This window comes from Lemur catta, chromosome 8 (assembly GCF_020740605.2).
Source record: "Lemur catta isolate mLemCat1 chromosome 8, mLemCat1.pri, whole genome shotgun sequence".
Taxonomy (NCBI): Eukaryota; Metazoa; Chordata; class Mammalia; order Primates; family Lemuridae; genus Lemur; species Lemur catta.
In genome coordinates this window covers 72,517,095-72,532,214 of record NC_059135.1, presented here as the reverse complement: position 1 = coordinate 72,532,214, position 15,120 = coordinate 72,517,095, and the positions used below count along the sequence as shown (strand labels likewise).

Here is a 15,120-nt window from a genome sequence, read left to right as displayed (position 1 = left end):
TTTGTACACCTTGAATCAGTCTTAGGAGGAATGCAGCAACGCCTAGTGTTTAAAAATGCAGACTTGAAAGCCACACTGCCTGGGTAAGAGTCAGCGCCTCCTCTCACTTCCTGGACCTCAGTTTGCTCAAAATGGGGCAATATAGTGTCTACATCATAGAGCTGTTGGGAGAATGAATTGGTATATGTAAAGGACTTCCGTAGTACCTGGCCAACAAATATTAGTTACGTTAAGGAGATTTTGTGTTGTTCAGGCACTTTTTGGTTTTGGAGAGGTCAACTAACCTGTATTTCTTTGTTTCCCCAGACCTGAAAGTCTGCCCTGCAGAGGTTTGCATGGGCACCACTGCCCAGTAAGGCCTCGCTCCCTGCCAGGCCAGCACTGCCATCAGGGAGTCGCTTCTGAGCTTTTGCCCCTGGCTTCTTTATTGTTGTGCTCCGACAGCCATCCCCTGGCCTTCTGGCAAAAATAGCTGGATTTCATTAACATTCAATCTCTCTTGATGCCATCTCTGCTGGATATGAGAGGGACAGCTACCAGTGGAGCTTTAGCGACCTGATTAAGAACAGATCAGGACTGCAATGTTCTAAGTGCTCTAAAATTACTGTTTATAAAGTTTCTCTCCGTGTCTCCCCACATCCTGTGCTCCCAGCTCCCTGTCCCTCCCCGGCGCATCTCACCCACATGGGAGCTCAGCACTGAGAGGGTCTCTCTTCCTGTTGCAGGTGCCCCGAGTCCCCGCTCCCGGGCCCTCTGCATGAGTGACGCTGCGCCCTGCCATGGGACCTGCCCCTGCTCTGGCCTGGCTCCTGCTCCTGAGCCTGCTGTCCGATTGCCTGAGAGCCGCTCAGTCCCGCGACTTCACCGTGAAGGACATTATCTACCTCCACCCTTCAAGTAAGACTGTTCTCTTTGCTGCAGAAATGCCACTTTATTTCAGATAAGAAGTGGGTCGAAAAATGGCCTTTAATGCAGGGGAAACCTCTGGTGATTTAATTGGAGGATGAAGTAATTAACAAAAGATGTTTTATGCATTAACCTCATGTTTTCACAGGAAGTTAATTTCTTTTTAAAGGCAAATTATTGGGCTTGTTTTTCTCTGTTCCCTACGCAATCCCTCTGATCCTGAATACTCTTCCCTTGTACTCATGCCAGCCCTCAGTCAGTTATCAAAGTTTACCGCCATGTCCCGGGAGGAGGATTGTTTGTAAAAGATCAGTCCTCTATAGGTGAGATAATAGTTGGTCTTCCTCTCTGAGCATCTAATTCTCACTTTCAGCATAATCGCCTCCCACAACTTCCTATGCCCTGTGCCTTTTGGTTTCCTGTGTTTAAGAATTAGCTAGGGAGTGCACAATAATGGCGATGCCCAGGTCCTTGCCCTCTGCAAATACCTCAGGCTATACCTGTGGCTGTTTGCTTTCAGTAGGAATTCCAGGCACTTCTGCAGATATTCTATGGATTGCACCTTGGGAAACACAGAAGTTTGACTTCCTCTTTTGATCTCCATCTCTGTATTTATCTTGTCTCTTTTATTTTTTTATGAATCCTCTCTGTACTGCCCCTGTTGCAGTGAGAGCTGGATATATTGTGTATGTTCTGACCTTTAGCTTTTGCCCCAAGGTACATTACTCTTTTGAAATGTTCTGCTTAGCAAATATTGCTTGAGTGGCCAGTGCGTGTCAAGGATTGTGGTGGGCATGAAAGGTATAAAGGCAAATAAAACATAGTCCTTGCTTCTGAGGCTCTTCCAGAGCTGTTCAGTGTACAAAGTGGAGGCAGCCAGTCGGACTCCTTCTCTCTCACGTGGTTAGAATATTTACTGTCTGGAGGGTTTGGCTGAGAGGTGGTACGCAGAGGGCTCAGGGGCTTGGAGTCCACCTGACCTTGGGTCGGCAACTAGCTCAGTTGCTTCATAGCCTTTTCAATTGAAATAAATTCCCTAACTTTGTGAAGATTAAATAAAATAACGCATGTGAAGCGCTTAGCACTGAGTGTGAGATGTAGTAAATGCTCAAGGAATGTTAGGGGAATTTTTTCTTAAGTGTTAATTTCCTCATTTCTGAGGTGGCAAAATAATACATACTCTGTAGCATTATTTTATGGACCAGAAATAGTATCTGTAAAATACCAAGCCCATCCCATACCAGGCAATTGAATGGTTGTTTCTATTGTTACTATTGGCTCAGACAGTAAACTGGGGGTGCTGAAAATACACCACCCTAATTTTCTATTACTCCAAATATACTTTTGATAGGCGGCAAATAATTTCTTTGGATTTATTGTCACTATACCCTCTCACTAGTATAGTCTTGGTGCCCACTGGTTAATTGTATGGAAAACTTTCCTGGCTGCCTGTGTTTGTAGGACTTTTAACTTTTTAAAAATAATATGCATGAAAAGAAGATGTTTTGATACTTTTTCTATTTTCTAGATTATATTTCATTCTATTCTCCAAACAGACATACTTCTTTATTAGACTTGGAGAAGCAAAAACCTAGATTTCAGTCCCTTAGGGTGGATTGCCAGGGTTTCCAATTTCTTTGGTGTTCTTTGTCAGCCTCAGTGACAGACTCAGTAGTAACCGGACCACAAAACGGACTCACGCCTAAAGTTCTCTGAGGCCATGATTGTACACATGGGGTGAGAAGGAAAATTAAGGCGATTGGATTTAAGCAAACAAGAACAAAAGAAGCACACACACGACTTGTGCCTCAGTGGGGTGGTGGGTCAGTGCCCGAGGTGGTGGGCTCCTATTTGGAAAGTCAATATCAGAATGAGGTCTTGAAGGATGAGCCCTGACAGCCAGAGGAGAATCACTTCTGGTCTTTAGAAGTTGATGGAAAATGCTCATGTGACCACTGTTAATTAAATGGAGCGGTGGCCTGATGAGAAGGAACTCAGCAGATGTAAAGAATTGGTGGGGTTTTCTGGTATGATTTTGAAGTATGGAGAAGGATAGAAGGATAGATAATAAGTAGACGATTCACCAGCAGATCAGGGCCCAAGCTGTCACTAGTGTCTCCGTAACTGATCATGAGGAGTGCTGTATAAATTCTTCTTAGATTGACGTTACCATGAGTAGCTCCTACCTGGGCAGAACTTTGTTTACTCTGCCCTCTTTAAATCAGTGTTACCTTCACATTTCTCTGAACTATTTCAGAAGCTTGGGTGTGTGTTTTCACACTTTGATGTTTTAAATGGCATGGTTCTCTGTCCTTGAGCACTAGACCACATTTAGATGGAGTGATCTCTACAAAGAAGCAGGTTTCTGTTGAACTCAGACGATAAAGAATATAAGAGGGTAGTGTGGGATTAGTTTGATTCTGAATTATTTATATAGTCACCTTAATTTGGAGATGGAGGCAAAACCAGCTTTCTTTGGGTCAGTGAGTGAGCCAGATTTCATTAATATTACATATGGAAGCTGGGAGCCTGCACCAGGGGAAATACGGTGGTGATGGAGGTGTGAGAAGACACACAGTTGTCTGTACCAGACAAATGTAAACTCATTTCCCATGGGCCCAGAACAGCCCTCACTGATAATAACTTGAGTGAGATTAGAACTGGGGTTGGGAAAATTCGCCATCCCATGACTAATCTCCTTTTGCTCTCTGGTTTCCTAATCTTTGAAGTTTCTGAAACTTTAAAAGAAATAAACTTTATGGCTTTCAAACTTAAAGCACTGTCCTCAATAATATTCTTTTCTATAATCCGTATGCAGGTGTTTTTTTTTTTTTTTGCTTTTTTCATGTGAAAAACGATGAATTTCTTACCAGCTTGTGATTAAAATACTGAAGTCTAATAAAAATCTTTAAAACCAGAGTACTGTTAAGAGAAGTGGTGCTTCTCATTTGGAAGTCAGACATCACACGAGATAGCAAAGTTTAAGATACTAAGTGTCTGCAACCTGTTCATGGCCTCCTTTTCTTTCCTTAGAATAGAAACCTTTCCTAAGAATATTCAGTTTTCCTCTGGTTGCATGTTTTGAGTCTTTCCTTAATCATGTGCACCACATAACTGTATTCCTGCAGAGGGCTTGTTTGTGCCCATGTATAAAGCCAGTAAGTTTGTTTACAATCCTGTATCATGTAAGTCTTAGAGGGTAAGGGGACTCTCTAGACAGGTACCAGGAAATGCTTTTTATTGGAAATATATTCATATCAAAGTTATACTGACAATAATTTGTTGCCAAGTAGACTGAGAAGGAAGATAAATTCATTAGACGTCTAGAATTTTTATATTTGTATACAGTTTCTAAAAACAATGCAAATTGATTTGATAAGAATAGAAAAAAGTTTGGATGCATTACACATCAGCATACCTTTCAAAAACAAGTCTGTTCTTCACCACGTTTTTGGTGACTGAAGGCCTTTGTCCAGGCAAAAGTTCCAAGAGATGGAAACAAAGACTAAATCTTTTCTGATGCCTTACAAATGAATTATGGTCGGCTGAACTACCGCTGACCATGAGAGTTAATGGACAGATTATTTTACAGGAAGTAACTGGGCACTTTGGCGTTTCTTTTTTTCTTTACAATCACCTTCTCATAAGGGACCAAGGACTTATGCCCTGAAATACAGAGTACTAAGCTTATTAACTCTGTGATCAAGAGCCAAATTAGATTCATTCACAGCTGGGGCCACAACAATTTGAAACTCTGCTTGCTCTCTAATGCTTTGAAGTAACAAAGAAGAAAATAGCACATCTCTTAGAAACCTTCCGTTCTTTTTAAAAACACCTCTTTATCAGATGCAGTATCAATTAGCAAGTTACTGAGGAGAGTTGTTCACCTGTAGACCTTATTTTTGGCAAAATATTTCCAGAAGGAAGAATTTAACCATTTACTTGGTATTGTACTATAATTAGCCACTTAAAGCTGAGTATGTTTGCAGAGATTTGTCACTAAACAAAGTGTGATAATTCACTGACCATTTATACCTGCCAAGAGTCAGTAAGACCTCCTTTAAGCAGATATTAAAGTTGTGCACAAATAGGAGGCTGTAGATTTTAAAATCATACTCACCAGAAATGAGATAATCTGGTTAATTGCCAATGATATGTGCTGATAAACTCATTCAGAGATAAATGATTTGAAGCAAAGCTTCATTTTGTTATCATGATATTTTAGTTCATGCTCCTATATAAATTTCGATAGACATTGGGTTGATTTCTGAGTCCAGGCATACTTATGTGAGAAATGACAGGGTTTAACTTAATATGTTACTAGTCTTGCAAATGATCATTTTGAAAAGTCCATTAAATAATGTAAATTTGAGAACACTACATCTTATCAGTGTTAGCATCTCAATAAGTTTGTTCTTAGAGCAGTTGGATTGTCAACCTTCATTCTTAATTAAGTTCTTAATTTACCTCTTTGATGGGAAAGTTTGCAGGAATAACTAATTCACTGTTCCAGCCAAAAATTTTACTGGCTACAGTGACAGATGATAAAATTGGATGCCCTAGTGAATTAATCATGCAAACTGAAGTGATGTAGCTAGCTTGCAGTCATAAACCTTGGTGAATATGATGATCATTTTTTGAGAAATGCTGTTCTTTGACAAATTCTTTATAACCTTTTTTTCAAAACTTCTACTTTGATCATTGTACTTCAAATTTTACAAGCTATTTTAAAGTCTTATCTTTTAAAGTTATTTATATATTATTTTAAACTTTATAGGAAAGCTATTTTTAATGTATCCAATCAAGACAATTTCCTAAAATATTTTGTATGGTTTTCCTCATAGAGGTATTTATAAAAATAAGCTAATTAAAATATCTGTAAGAATATTGAATGGCTTTGGAATTTGGGGACCTGTTTTGGTTTTAGTTTTTTTGTTTTGTTTTGTTTTTTAATTCTTCAGGCATGTACAGGCATACCTAGGAGATAGTGCCAGCTTAATTTCGGACTACCACAACAAAGGGAATATTGCAATAAAGCTACACAAATTTTTTGGTTTCCCAGTTCATAGGAAAGTGACATTTACACTAGACTGTAGTCTATTAAGGGTATAATAGCATTATGTCTACAAAACAATGTACATACTTTGTTGACAATGTATACACTTTATTGCTAAATACTGCTAGTGACCATCTGACCTTCAATGAGTTGTAGTGTTTATGCTGGTGGAAGGTCTTGCCTCGATGTTGATGGCTGCTGATGGATCAGGGTGCTGGTTGCTGAAGGTTGGGGTGGCTGCGGCAATGTCTTAAAACAACAGTAAAGTTTGTCACATCAATTGACTCTTCCTTTCACAAAAGATTTCTCTGTAGCATGCAATCCTCTTTGACAGCATTTTACCCACAGTAGAACTTCTTTCAAAATTGGAGTCAATCCTCTCAAACCCTGCTGCTGCTTTATCAACTAAGTTGCTGTAATAGTCTAAATCCTTTGTTGTCATTCCAGCAATGTTCACAGCAGCTTCACCAGGAGTAGATTCCATCTTAAGAAACCACTTTCTTTGTTGATCCATAAAAATCAACTCCTCATGCATTCAAGTTTTATCATGAAATTGCAGCAATTCAGTCCTAGCTTCAAGCTCCACTCCTAATTCTAGTTCTCTTGCTATTTCTGTCACATCAACAATTACATCCTCCACTGCAGTCTTGAATCCCTCAAAGTCATCCATGAGAGTTGGAATCAACTTCTTCTAAACTCCTGTTAATGTTGATACTTTAACCTCCCATGATCACAAATGTTCTTATTGGGATCTAGAATGGTGAATCCTGTCTAGAAGATTTTCAATTTATTTTGCCCAGATCCAGCAGAGGAATCACTGTGTATGGTACCTGTAGCCTTACAAAATGTATTTCTCAAATGTGAAGATTTGAAAGTCAAAATTACTCCTTGCTCCATGGGCTGCAGAGTGGATGTTGTATTAGCAGGCATGAAAATAACACTAATCTCCTTGTACATCTCCATAAAAGGGTCTTGGGTAACAAGGTGCACTGTCAATGAACAATAATATTTTGAATCTTTTTTTCTGAGCAGTAGGTCTAAACCATGGGCTTAAAATATTCAGTAAACCAAACAGATGTGCTGTCATTTAGGCTTTGTTGTTCTATTTACAGAGCACAGGCAGAGTAGATTTAAGATGATTCTTAAGGGCTCTAGGATTTTCAGAATGGTAAATAAGCATTGGCTTCTACTTAAAGTCACCAACTGCATTAGCCCCTAACAAGAGAATTAGCCTGTCCTTTGAAGCATTTAAGCCAGGCATTGACTTCACTCTAGCTATGAAAGTCTTAGATGGCATCTTCTTCCAGTATTAAGCTGTTTCATCTACATTGAAAATCTATTGTCTAGTGTAGCCACCTCCATCAGTGATCTTAGCTAAATCTTCTGGATAATTTGCTGCAGCTTCTCCATCAGCACTTGCTACTTCACCTTGCACTTTTATATTGTGTAGATGGCTTCTTCTTTCCTTCAACCTCATGAACCAACCTCTGCTAGCTTCTAATTTTTCTTCTGTAGCTTCCTTATGTCTCTCAGTCTTCATAGAATTGAAGAGAGTTAGGGCCTTGCTCTGGCTTAGGCTTTGACTTAAGGCAATGATGTGGCTGGTTTGATCTTCTATCCAGACCACTCAAACTTTCTCCGTAGCAGCAAGAAGGTTGTTTCACTTTGTTATCATTCATGTATTCACTGAGTCACACCTATAATTTCCTTCAAGAACTTTTCCTTTGCATTCCAACTTGGCTAGCTGTTTAGTACAAGAGGCCTAGTTTTCAGCCTATCTTGGTTTTTAGCATGCCTTCCTTACCAAGCTTGATCATTTCTAGCTTTTTATTTAAGGTAAGAGATGTGCAACTCTTCCTTTCACTTGAACACTTAGTGGCCATTATAGGGTTATTAACTGGCTTAATGCCAATATTGTTATGTCTCAGGGAATAAGGAGGCCTGAAGAGAGGAAGAGAGACAGGCAATGCCGGTTAGTCCCGTAGTCAGAACACACATATTTATAGATTAAGTTCACCTTCTTATGTGGGTGTGGTTCCTGGAACTCCCAAACAATTACAATAGTAACTTCAAAGATCACTGATCACAGATCACCATACAGGTATGCTAATAATGAAAAGTTTGAAATATTGTGGAAATTACCAAAATATGACACAGAGACAAGAAATGAGCACATGCTATTGGAAAAATGGCACCCATAGATTTAATTAACACAGGGTTGCCACAAACCTTCAATTTTTAAAAAATGCAATATCTGCATCAAGTGCCTGTACTCACCTAAATAGAATGTTTCAGTTCAAATGTAGCCCACTTTTCTAGGCAGGTAATGTAAACATATAAATTACTTATTTGTAGTTTACAAAATACTTTACTTCTATTTTATTGTAATTATATGATAGGAGAGCATTTTTCCCCATAGTGAAATTGCCTCATGTAAATAAAGTGGTTGGATGGCCATGTGTAAGCTTTCCATCATTTTGTAAGAAGGTTACTTTCTATCATTACTTTCTATCATTCTGTTTATGAATTTAAGTCACCAACTACTTGGAGGAACATAGAACTTTCCAATGGGCCCATAAAAAGGTCCAGTTACTTGTCTTTTCTAGGCATTTTATGAGTTTTGATCATGCTACATTATTACTTATTGTCACAGTCAGCTCTGTGAAATATTGCAAGCAAGTCCATGGATGGGCAGCTAATCTAGGCAAGGTGAAAATCAAAGTTATATCTGGCTCGTAATTCTGGCCTTAAGCGGCTGCCTTCTCCTTCATTTATTTTTGATAATGTACCTAATTGGTTCCATGTGGGCAAAGCAATTTACCCTGAGATGATTATTTCCACCAGTGGGCTATGCAGGCTCAGCCATCTGCGAGGGAGAACAGTTGGCTCCTGCAGATGAACTGTTTGAGTGTCTGCAGCTTTCAAATAGGCCAGGTGATTTTACAGATTTTTAAAAAATGCGCAAGTTTTGTTTATTAAGAGCAAAACTCTAAGTAGCAAAGCAAGCAAATGATTAGCGCCAAGAAGCAATTAGAAGCACATTGGCGAAGAGGACAGGGAACAACTGGGCCTGGCATTGCTTGTTGGCTGTCATCCTTATGCTAAGGGAAGGGCCTGGGTGTGTGGGGCACTCGCCGAACCGTGGCTCTCACGTGACACCTCCCCACCTGAGCTTAATGGAAGAGAAATGGCACCTGAGGACAGTCCCCTCAGAAGTCAGGAAGAGGCAACTCAGGAGTGGGGAGAGAGGGAATAGGTAAGGGGGGTTTCCTGGAATGGCTCAGGCCTCAGGCTGCGGCTAGTAGCCTAGGTGTGTCCATGTCCCCATGTCCCCTCAGTCTTCTGCCCCAGGGAGGATGGTCATGGGCCTGAGAGGCCCCTTAGGAGGGTCACTTCTGCACAGGCAGCATATATTTTAGCAGTGAAGACTCTTCACTTAGCTGATCCTTACTATCCCCAGGGATTCTTAACTGTGTCGAGTCTGACCAGATAAAAATACTATACTGAACTAGAGAATTTGCCACTTTTGTAGATCCAAATGGTCAAACATCAGGAAATTTTTAATGGTTCAACCTAATATTTATATTTACATGCTGACAAGTTTATATAAATTGACACACAGAGTAAATTATTAGAAATCCAGAGAATGCCTTTTTTAATTGAAAAATTTATTGGGATAACTGTAGAGTCATATGCAGTTGTAAGAAATAATGCAGAGAGATCCTATGTCCCCTTTACCCAATGGTGACACTTTGAAAAATTATGGAATAAAATCACCACCAAGATATTGGTATTGATACAGTGTTATTCAGTTTTCCTCAGTTTGACATGTATTCTTATATGTGTGTCTGATTAGTTCTGCACAATTTTATCACGTGGGTGGATTTGTGTAGTCAGTGCACTGAAGAGTTTCAGTAGCACAAGGATCCCGCCTGTCGGCCTCACACCTCCCTCTCTCCAAGGCTCCCCCGCTACACCCCTGCCATCCCTAACCTCTGGCAGCCCCTAATCTCGATTTCTAAAATGTTTTTATTTAAAAAATGTTATATAAATGGAACCATACAATACGTATTCTTTTGGGATTGGCTTTTTTTTCCTCTATTCAGAATAATTCCCTGGAAATCCATCCATGTTGTTGAATGTAGTAATAGTTCATTCTTTTCTATTGCTGACTACACTGTGGTACATCACATATGGATGTACCACAGCTTAACCATGCACCCACTGAACAACATTTGGGTCGTTTCTAGTTTTGGGCTATTACAAATAAAATTGCTGTGGATGTTTGTGTACAGATTTTTGCGTGAATATAAGTGTTCATTTTTCGGGGATAAATGCTCAAGTGTAAAATTGCTGAGTCATATGGTAGTTGAATGTTTAGTTTAAGAAACTGCCAAGGCCAGGCACGGTAGCTCATGCCTGTACCTCCAGCACTTTGGGAGGCCAAAGTGGGAGGATTGCTTGAGGCCAGGAGTTCCAGACCAGCCTGAGCAACATAGTAAGACCCCTTCTCTATAAAAACTACAGTCCCAGCTTCTCGGGAGGCTGAGGCAGGCGGATCGCTTGAGCCCAGGAGTTTGGGGTTGCAGTGAGTTATGATGATGCCACCACACTCTAGCCCAGGCAACAGAGCGAGACCCTGTCTTAAAAATAATTGAAAATAATAAACAAATAAGAAACTGCCAAGCTATCTTGAGAATCCTTTTTTAAAAAATGAAAATGTCTAACTTCATAGGATTTTGTGCTCAGTCTTAAACACTAATCTTTTCTCTTGATCCTTTTTGTAGCCACACCATATCCTGGTGGATTTAAATGTTTCACCTGTGAAAAGGCAGCAGACAACTATGAGTGCAACCGATGGGCTCCGGACATCTACTGTCCTCGAGGTAAACTTTGAGTAGACAGATTGTGGTCCCCAGAGCTGTCCATGAATGAATAGCCCTTTGACATTGGTGCAAATATAGAGAGAGGCATGCTTGCCATCTCAACTGCTCCTCTTGTCTGAGGCTATTAGATCTTTTTGTGACTTATCAAAGATTCATAGAGACATAAACTGATCCATAAGATTGCACCCTTTCTCATATATTTCTGGAGCTCCACAGGAGGTAAGTGACACTTTCCCCCACACCCTCAGGCCCAGCCAAATGCAGATCAAGAGAACAGCCAGCCTGTTTGCTACTCTTTGAGGCATTAGTCAGCGCACAGTAACCTCTTTCATGTAAAGTATGAATTGATGTTCATATAAAGATTCTATTTATTACATATCTTGCTAGAGACTTTCATGCCATCTCTAGAATTTAGAATTATAAATGTCATCATTGCACAAGTAAAAACCCTGAACTTTTTAAACTATTAAGTTCTCTTTGAAGAAGGAGATGGATGCCCAATTGGAGCACGACATTTTTACCCAAAGGCCCATTTCAAAAGGAGAAAGATCTGTCATATCCATATATTTTTATTCTATCAAAGGAAAAAGATAGTTATATTTGTCTATGAATCACTCTTAATTGGCTGTTTTATTTTGGAGGACAGTTGATTCATTGGGGGGAGGGTGATGAGGATGGGGCATTTTACTGGCAGATGTTTGAGTGAGTAGTAAGATGGGTTTCACTGCTGATCTCATTCACTTGTTGAAATGACTTAACAAATAATACCAAAGCCATTATTTTTCAACATGGTGCAAGAGATCTCATACTCAACCCAATGAATGGTACTCTCTTTCTCATGGAGGACTGGAAATTGGGAGAGCATGAAACCAAAATTAAAAGGCCAATGTCAATTGCCCAAGCCAGTACTATTAATACCTAATTCAGGAGTCTCCACCTAGGCTGCCCAGTAGAAACACCTGTGGAACTTTACAAAGTCACTGATACCTGTGCCTTGCTTAGGCCAGTGATTCTCAAACTTCAACATCATCATTATTCCCTAAAGGGCTTATTAATAAAACATAGATTTCTTCTACCACCCCCATCCCCCACTCCACCCAAGTTTTTGATTCAGTGGGTCTGAGATAGGGCCTCAGAATTTGCATTTCTAAAGAGTTCCAGGTGATGAGTTAAGAACCACAGCTCTACACAAGTTGAACCAGTATCTCTGCGAGTAGGGCCTTGCATGGGTATTTTTAAATATCCCAGTCGATTGTAATGAACAAAAGCAAGAACCCCTGGGAGTTTCTGTACTCACTAATAGACAGGGAAATGTGTCATCATGTCTAGATTCCTCTTGCTTACTTTTAGGTAGAGATGCTAACGGGGTCCCCAAGAGACCACAGAGAAGAGAAAAACATGGAGAAACTAAAGATTGGCTTAATCACAAGCTAGATATCCAGCCATCTGGGTAATCCAAGATAAGTTTTGTCTCTATTGCCTCCTGTAGGCACTGCTCATTTCCAAATGGGCCAGTGTTTTCTGATGGTACCAGCGCAGAATGAATGCTCTAATGGACCTGGTTAAACTACTGCTTCTCAAGCTTGGCTGCACCTCGAAATCACCTGGTAAATTTTTGAAAACACTGATGCCCAGGTCCTTTCCCAGAGAGTCATATTTAAATGGTGTGGCTAGGCATAAGAGTTTTTAAAAGCCCCCCTAACCCCAAGTGGTTCTCATATGCAGCAAAATTTGAGAGCCATTGTAAACTATGACTCTGGACAAAATCAGGATGATTTGCTTGTATATTCAGTAACCTGGTTCCTGCTGGGACAAAGCTGGTCAATTTGCTTTTGAAACTGCCACCAATGGTCAGAGCTAATGTACAGGAAGCATGGCTCACTCCACTTGTGCTGCTGTAACAAGATACCTCAGACTGGGTAATTTATAAACAACAGAAATTTATTTCTCACAGTTCTGGAGGCTGGGAAGTGCAAGATCAAGGTGCCAGCAGGTTCTAGTGAGGGCCAGACTCTCTACTTCCAAGGTTGCTATGTCCTCTAGAGGGAAGGAACCCTGTCCTCACAGGGCAGAAGGCAGAAGGACAGAAGAGGGTGGAAGGGAGGGAAGGGAAGGAATCCTCAGGCCCTTTTATAAAAGCCCCAATCCCATCCATGAGGGCACCACCCTTATGACTTAGTCATCTCTTAGAGGCTCCACCTCTTAATACCATCACATTGGGGATTAAGTTTCAGCATGTGAATTTGAGGGTACACCTTCAGACCATACCGAAGGGTAGCTATGCTTCTCTTACTATTGACTTAGCTCTGCGGTACGCTAGCAGAGATAAACAGAGGAAAAGGAGGGAACGTGAATTGGTGCTCTCTGTGGCCTTTGGGCCATGTGACATAGGACCCCCGTCCAAGTCTGATGATATACAAGTATGTCCCTGTCACACAGAAAATACAGGTGATCAGAAGCACTCTGCTTGAATGCCTGTCTGGGAAAAGAGGAAGTTCCGTCTTGATGCTTTCTTTTGAGGTCAAAATCTATCCTTTCAAAGTATCGCAGAGTAGTCTCTACACAACTTATCCTTTTCCTCTTTTTTTTCTTCCACTTTTATCTTTTTGTCCTTAAATTTATAGGGAAACACAGAAAGTCATGCACTGAGATTCATGACACAAAACCACCACGCCAGGCCCCTGGGGGGATTTATGCAGTGACAGATAGGAATCTGGTTTCTTCTTTCAAGGGACAGGCAGTTTAGCTGGGGAGATAAGATCTGAACATATCAAATGTCAAAAATAGCAGGACAAAGGCAAGTGCCAAATGAAACATGGCATTAAGTGTGGTGGGAGTTTAAGGGAAGAAGAGCTATTTGGGGCTTGCGGTGGCCGGTGAAAGCGCTATGCGCTGGGAACCTGCAGACGGAGGGAGAGCCTTGAATAGGGCACACCTTCCGGAAAGTCACGCAGAGGGAAGGTAGGGAGACAGGATGCCCCACGTGTGCTCAGTGGACAGGGAGAGACCTGACCTGAGAGTAGCAACTAGTTCGTATCCGAGAGGGACAGAAGCAAAGTAGAGGAGCCGTGTTATTTTTGTGGGACCCTGGGCATCAGGTAAGGAGTGGGAACTTAAAGCCGTAACCCGAGAAGAGGTGAAGCCCCACTCAGCTTCTAGCTTAATCAGTCCCATTTCCCGTGAGCCTTCTGTTCATTCCTTTGGGTTTTCTCCAGATTTTTATGACAATAAAAATGAAAATGATGCCATTTTATTATTAGATTAAGATATAAAATGTGTCATAGATTTTTCTCAGTTTATTGCTAGTCTGAAGCAGCTGTAGGACGACTAACAGGCTTAATAAAGGCAGCTCAGAAGCTGCTGTGGAAAGGCCTCATGGCTTTCTGACACATGCCTGGTTTTCTGTTTTTGTGACGTGTTGAACTAGGTCTTAATCATCACATCATGTGAAAATAATTGGTTGAAAGTGAGAAAATTATTTTGTGCATTTAATCTTATCTATGTGGAATAAACCCCCACACCAAATTGCTTAGGGGATTCACTGAATTTCAAGAATTTTCAAAGGCTAAACTCAGTCATGTGCCGGTGCATAGACACATGGTGTCATCTTAGGGAGTGATGCTTGGGGATTCGGCAGACTCGTTGTGAAGCATCATTTGGCCAAATAAGCATCAAGAGGGCTTTGTCCGGGCTGGAATCACTCTGACGGCAATGGTGGCATCAGTCAGCCGTAGCTCTAGCTGACCCAGGTTCCCTTCACTCTCGTTTCCAGACTGTGTGTGATGCCAGCATGGTCTCCTTATTACATCACACGTGCCCCTGGTGCTCCCAGAGTCGTGGTGCCACACTCCATCCCTAGAAGTGAGGACTCACGACACCCTCCATAGCTGATGCTCCTTGCTTCATCCTCTTGGCTCTGTTCAGTCTGTTCCTTTGCAACAGCTTTAATTTCATCAGCCACTCATTATGAATTTGTTCCATTTCCTGTGAACTGGAATGGGAAAGGATCTTCCAATCACATCATGTGAGGGACCCGCTGAAGGCACTAATGAAGTAAAATAAGAATTGAACATCACGTGCTTGGATTCACGTCGTTTTGCCCATGACTTTTCTCTGTGCTGCAAGATTAAAAGCTCTTTGAGAGAGGGACTGTGAATGGTTATTAAGAGTCTGTGGAATTAAATGTCAAGTCAAAAACATTACAGTTTTTATTTATTTATTTATTTATTTATTTATTTATTTATTTATTTATTTTTTTTTTTTTTTGAGACA

The 15,120-nt window shown here is 40.8% G+C and overlaps 1 protein-coding gene across 2 annotated transcripts in view; it reads left to right on the top strand.

The window, feature by feature from the left end:
- Window positions 1-705: 705 nt before the first annotated feature.
- The window catches only part of LYPD6 (LY6/PLAUR domain containing 6), a 31,971-nt gene continuing 17,556 nt past the window's right edge, over window positions 706-15,120 (top strand). The window contains exons 1-2 of one of the 2 annotated variants that reach the window (XM_045558952.1): window positions 706-897; window positions 10,750-10,848. In XM_045558952.1, coding sequence (XP_045414908.1) covers window positions 780-897; window positions 10,750-10,848 — 217 coding nt within the window. In that variant the 5' untranslated portion in view covers window positions 706-779. The remainder of the gene's footprint in view (window positions 898-10,749; window positions 10,849-15,120) is intronic. The other variant, XM_045558953.1, reaches the window with a different exon arrangement.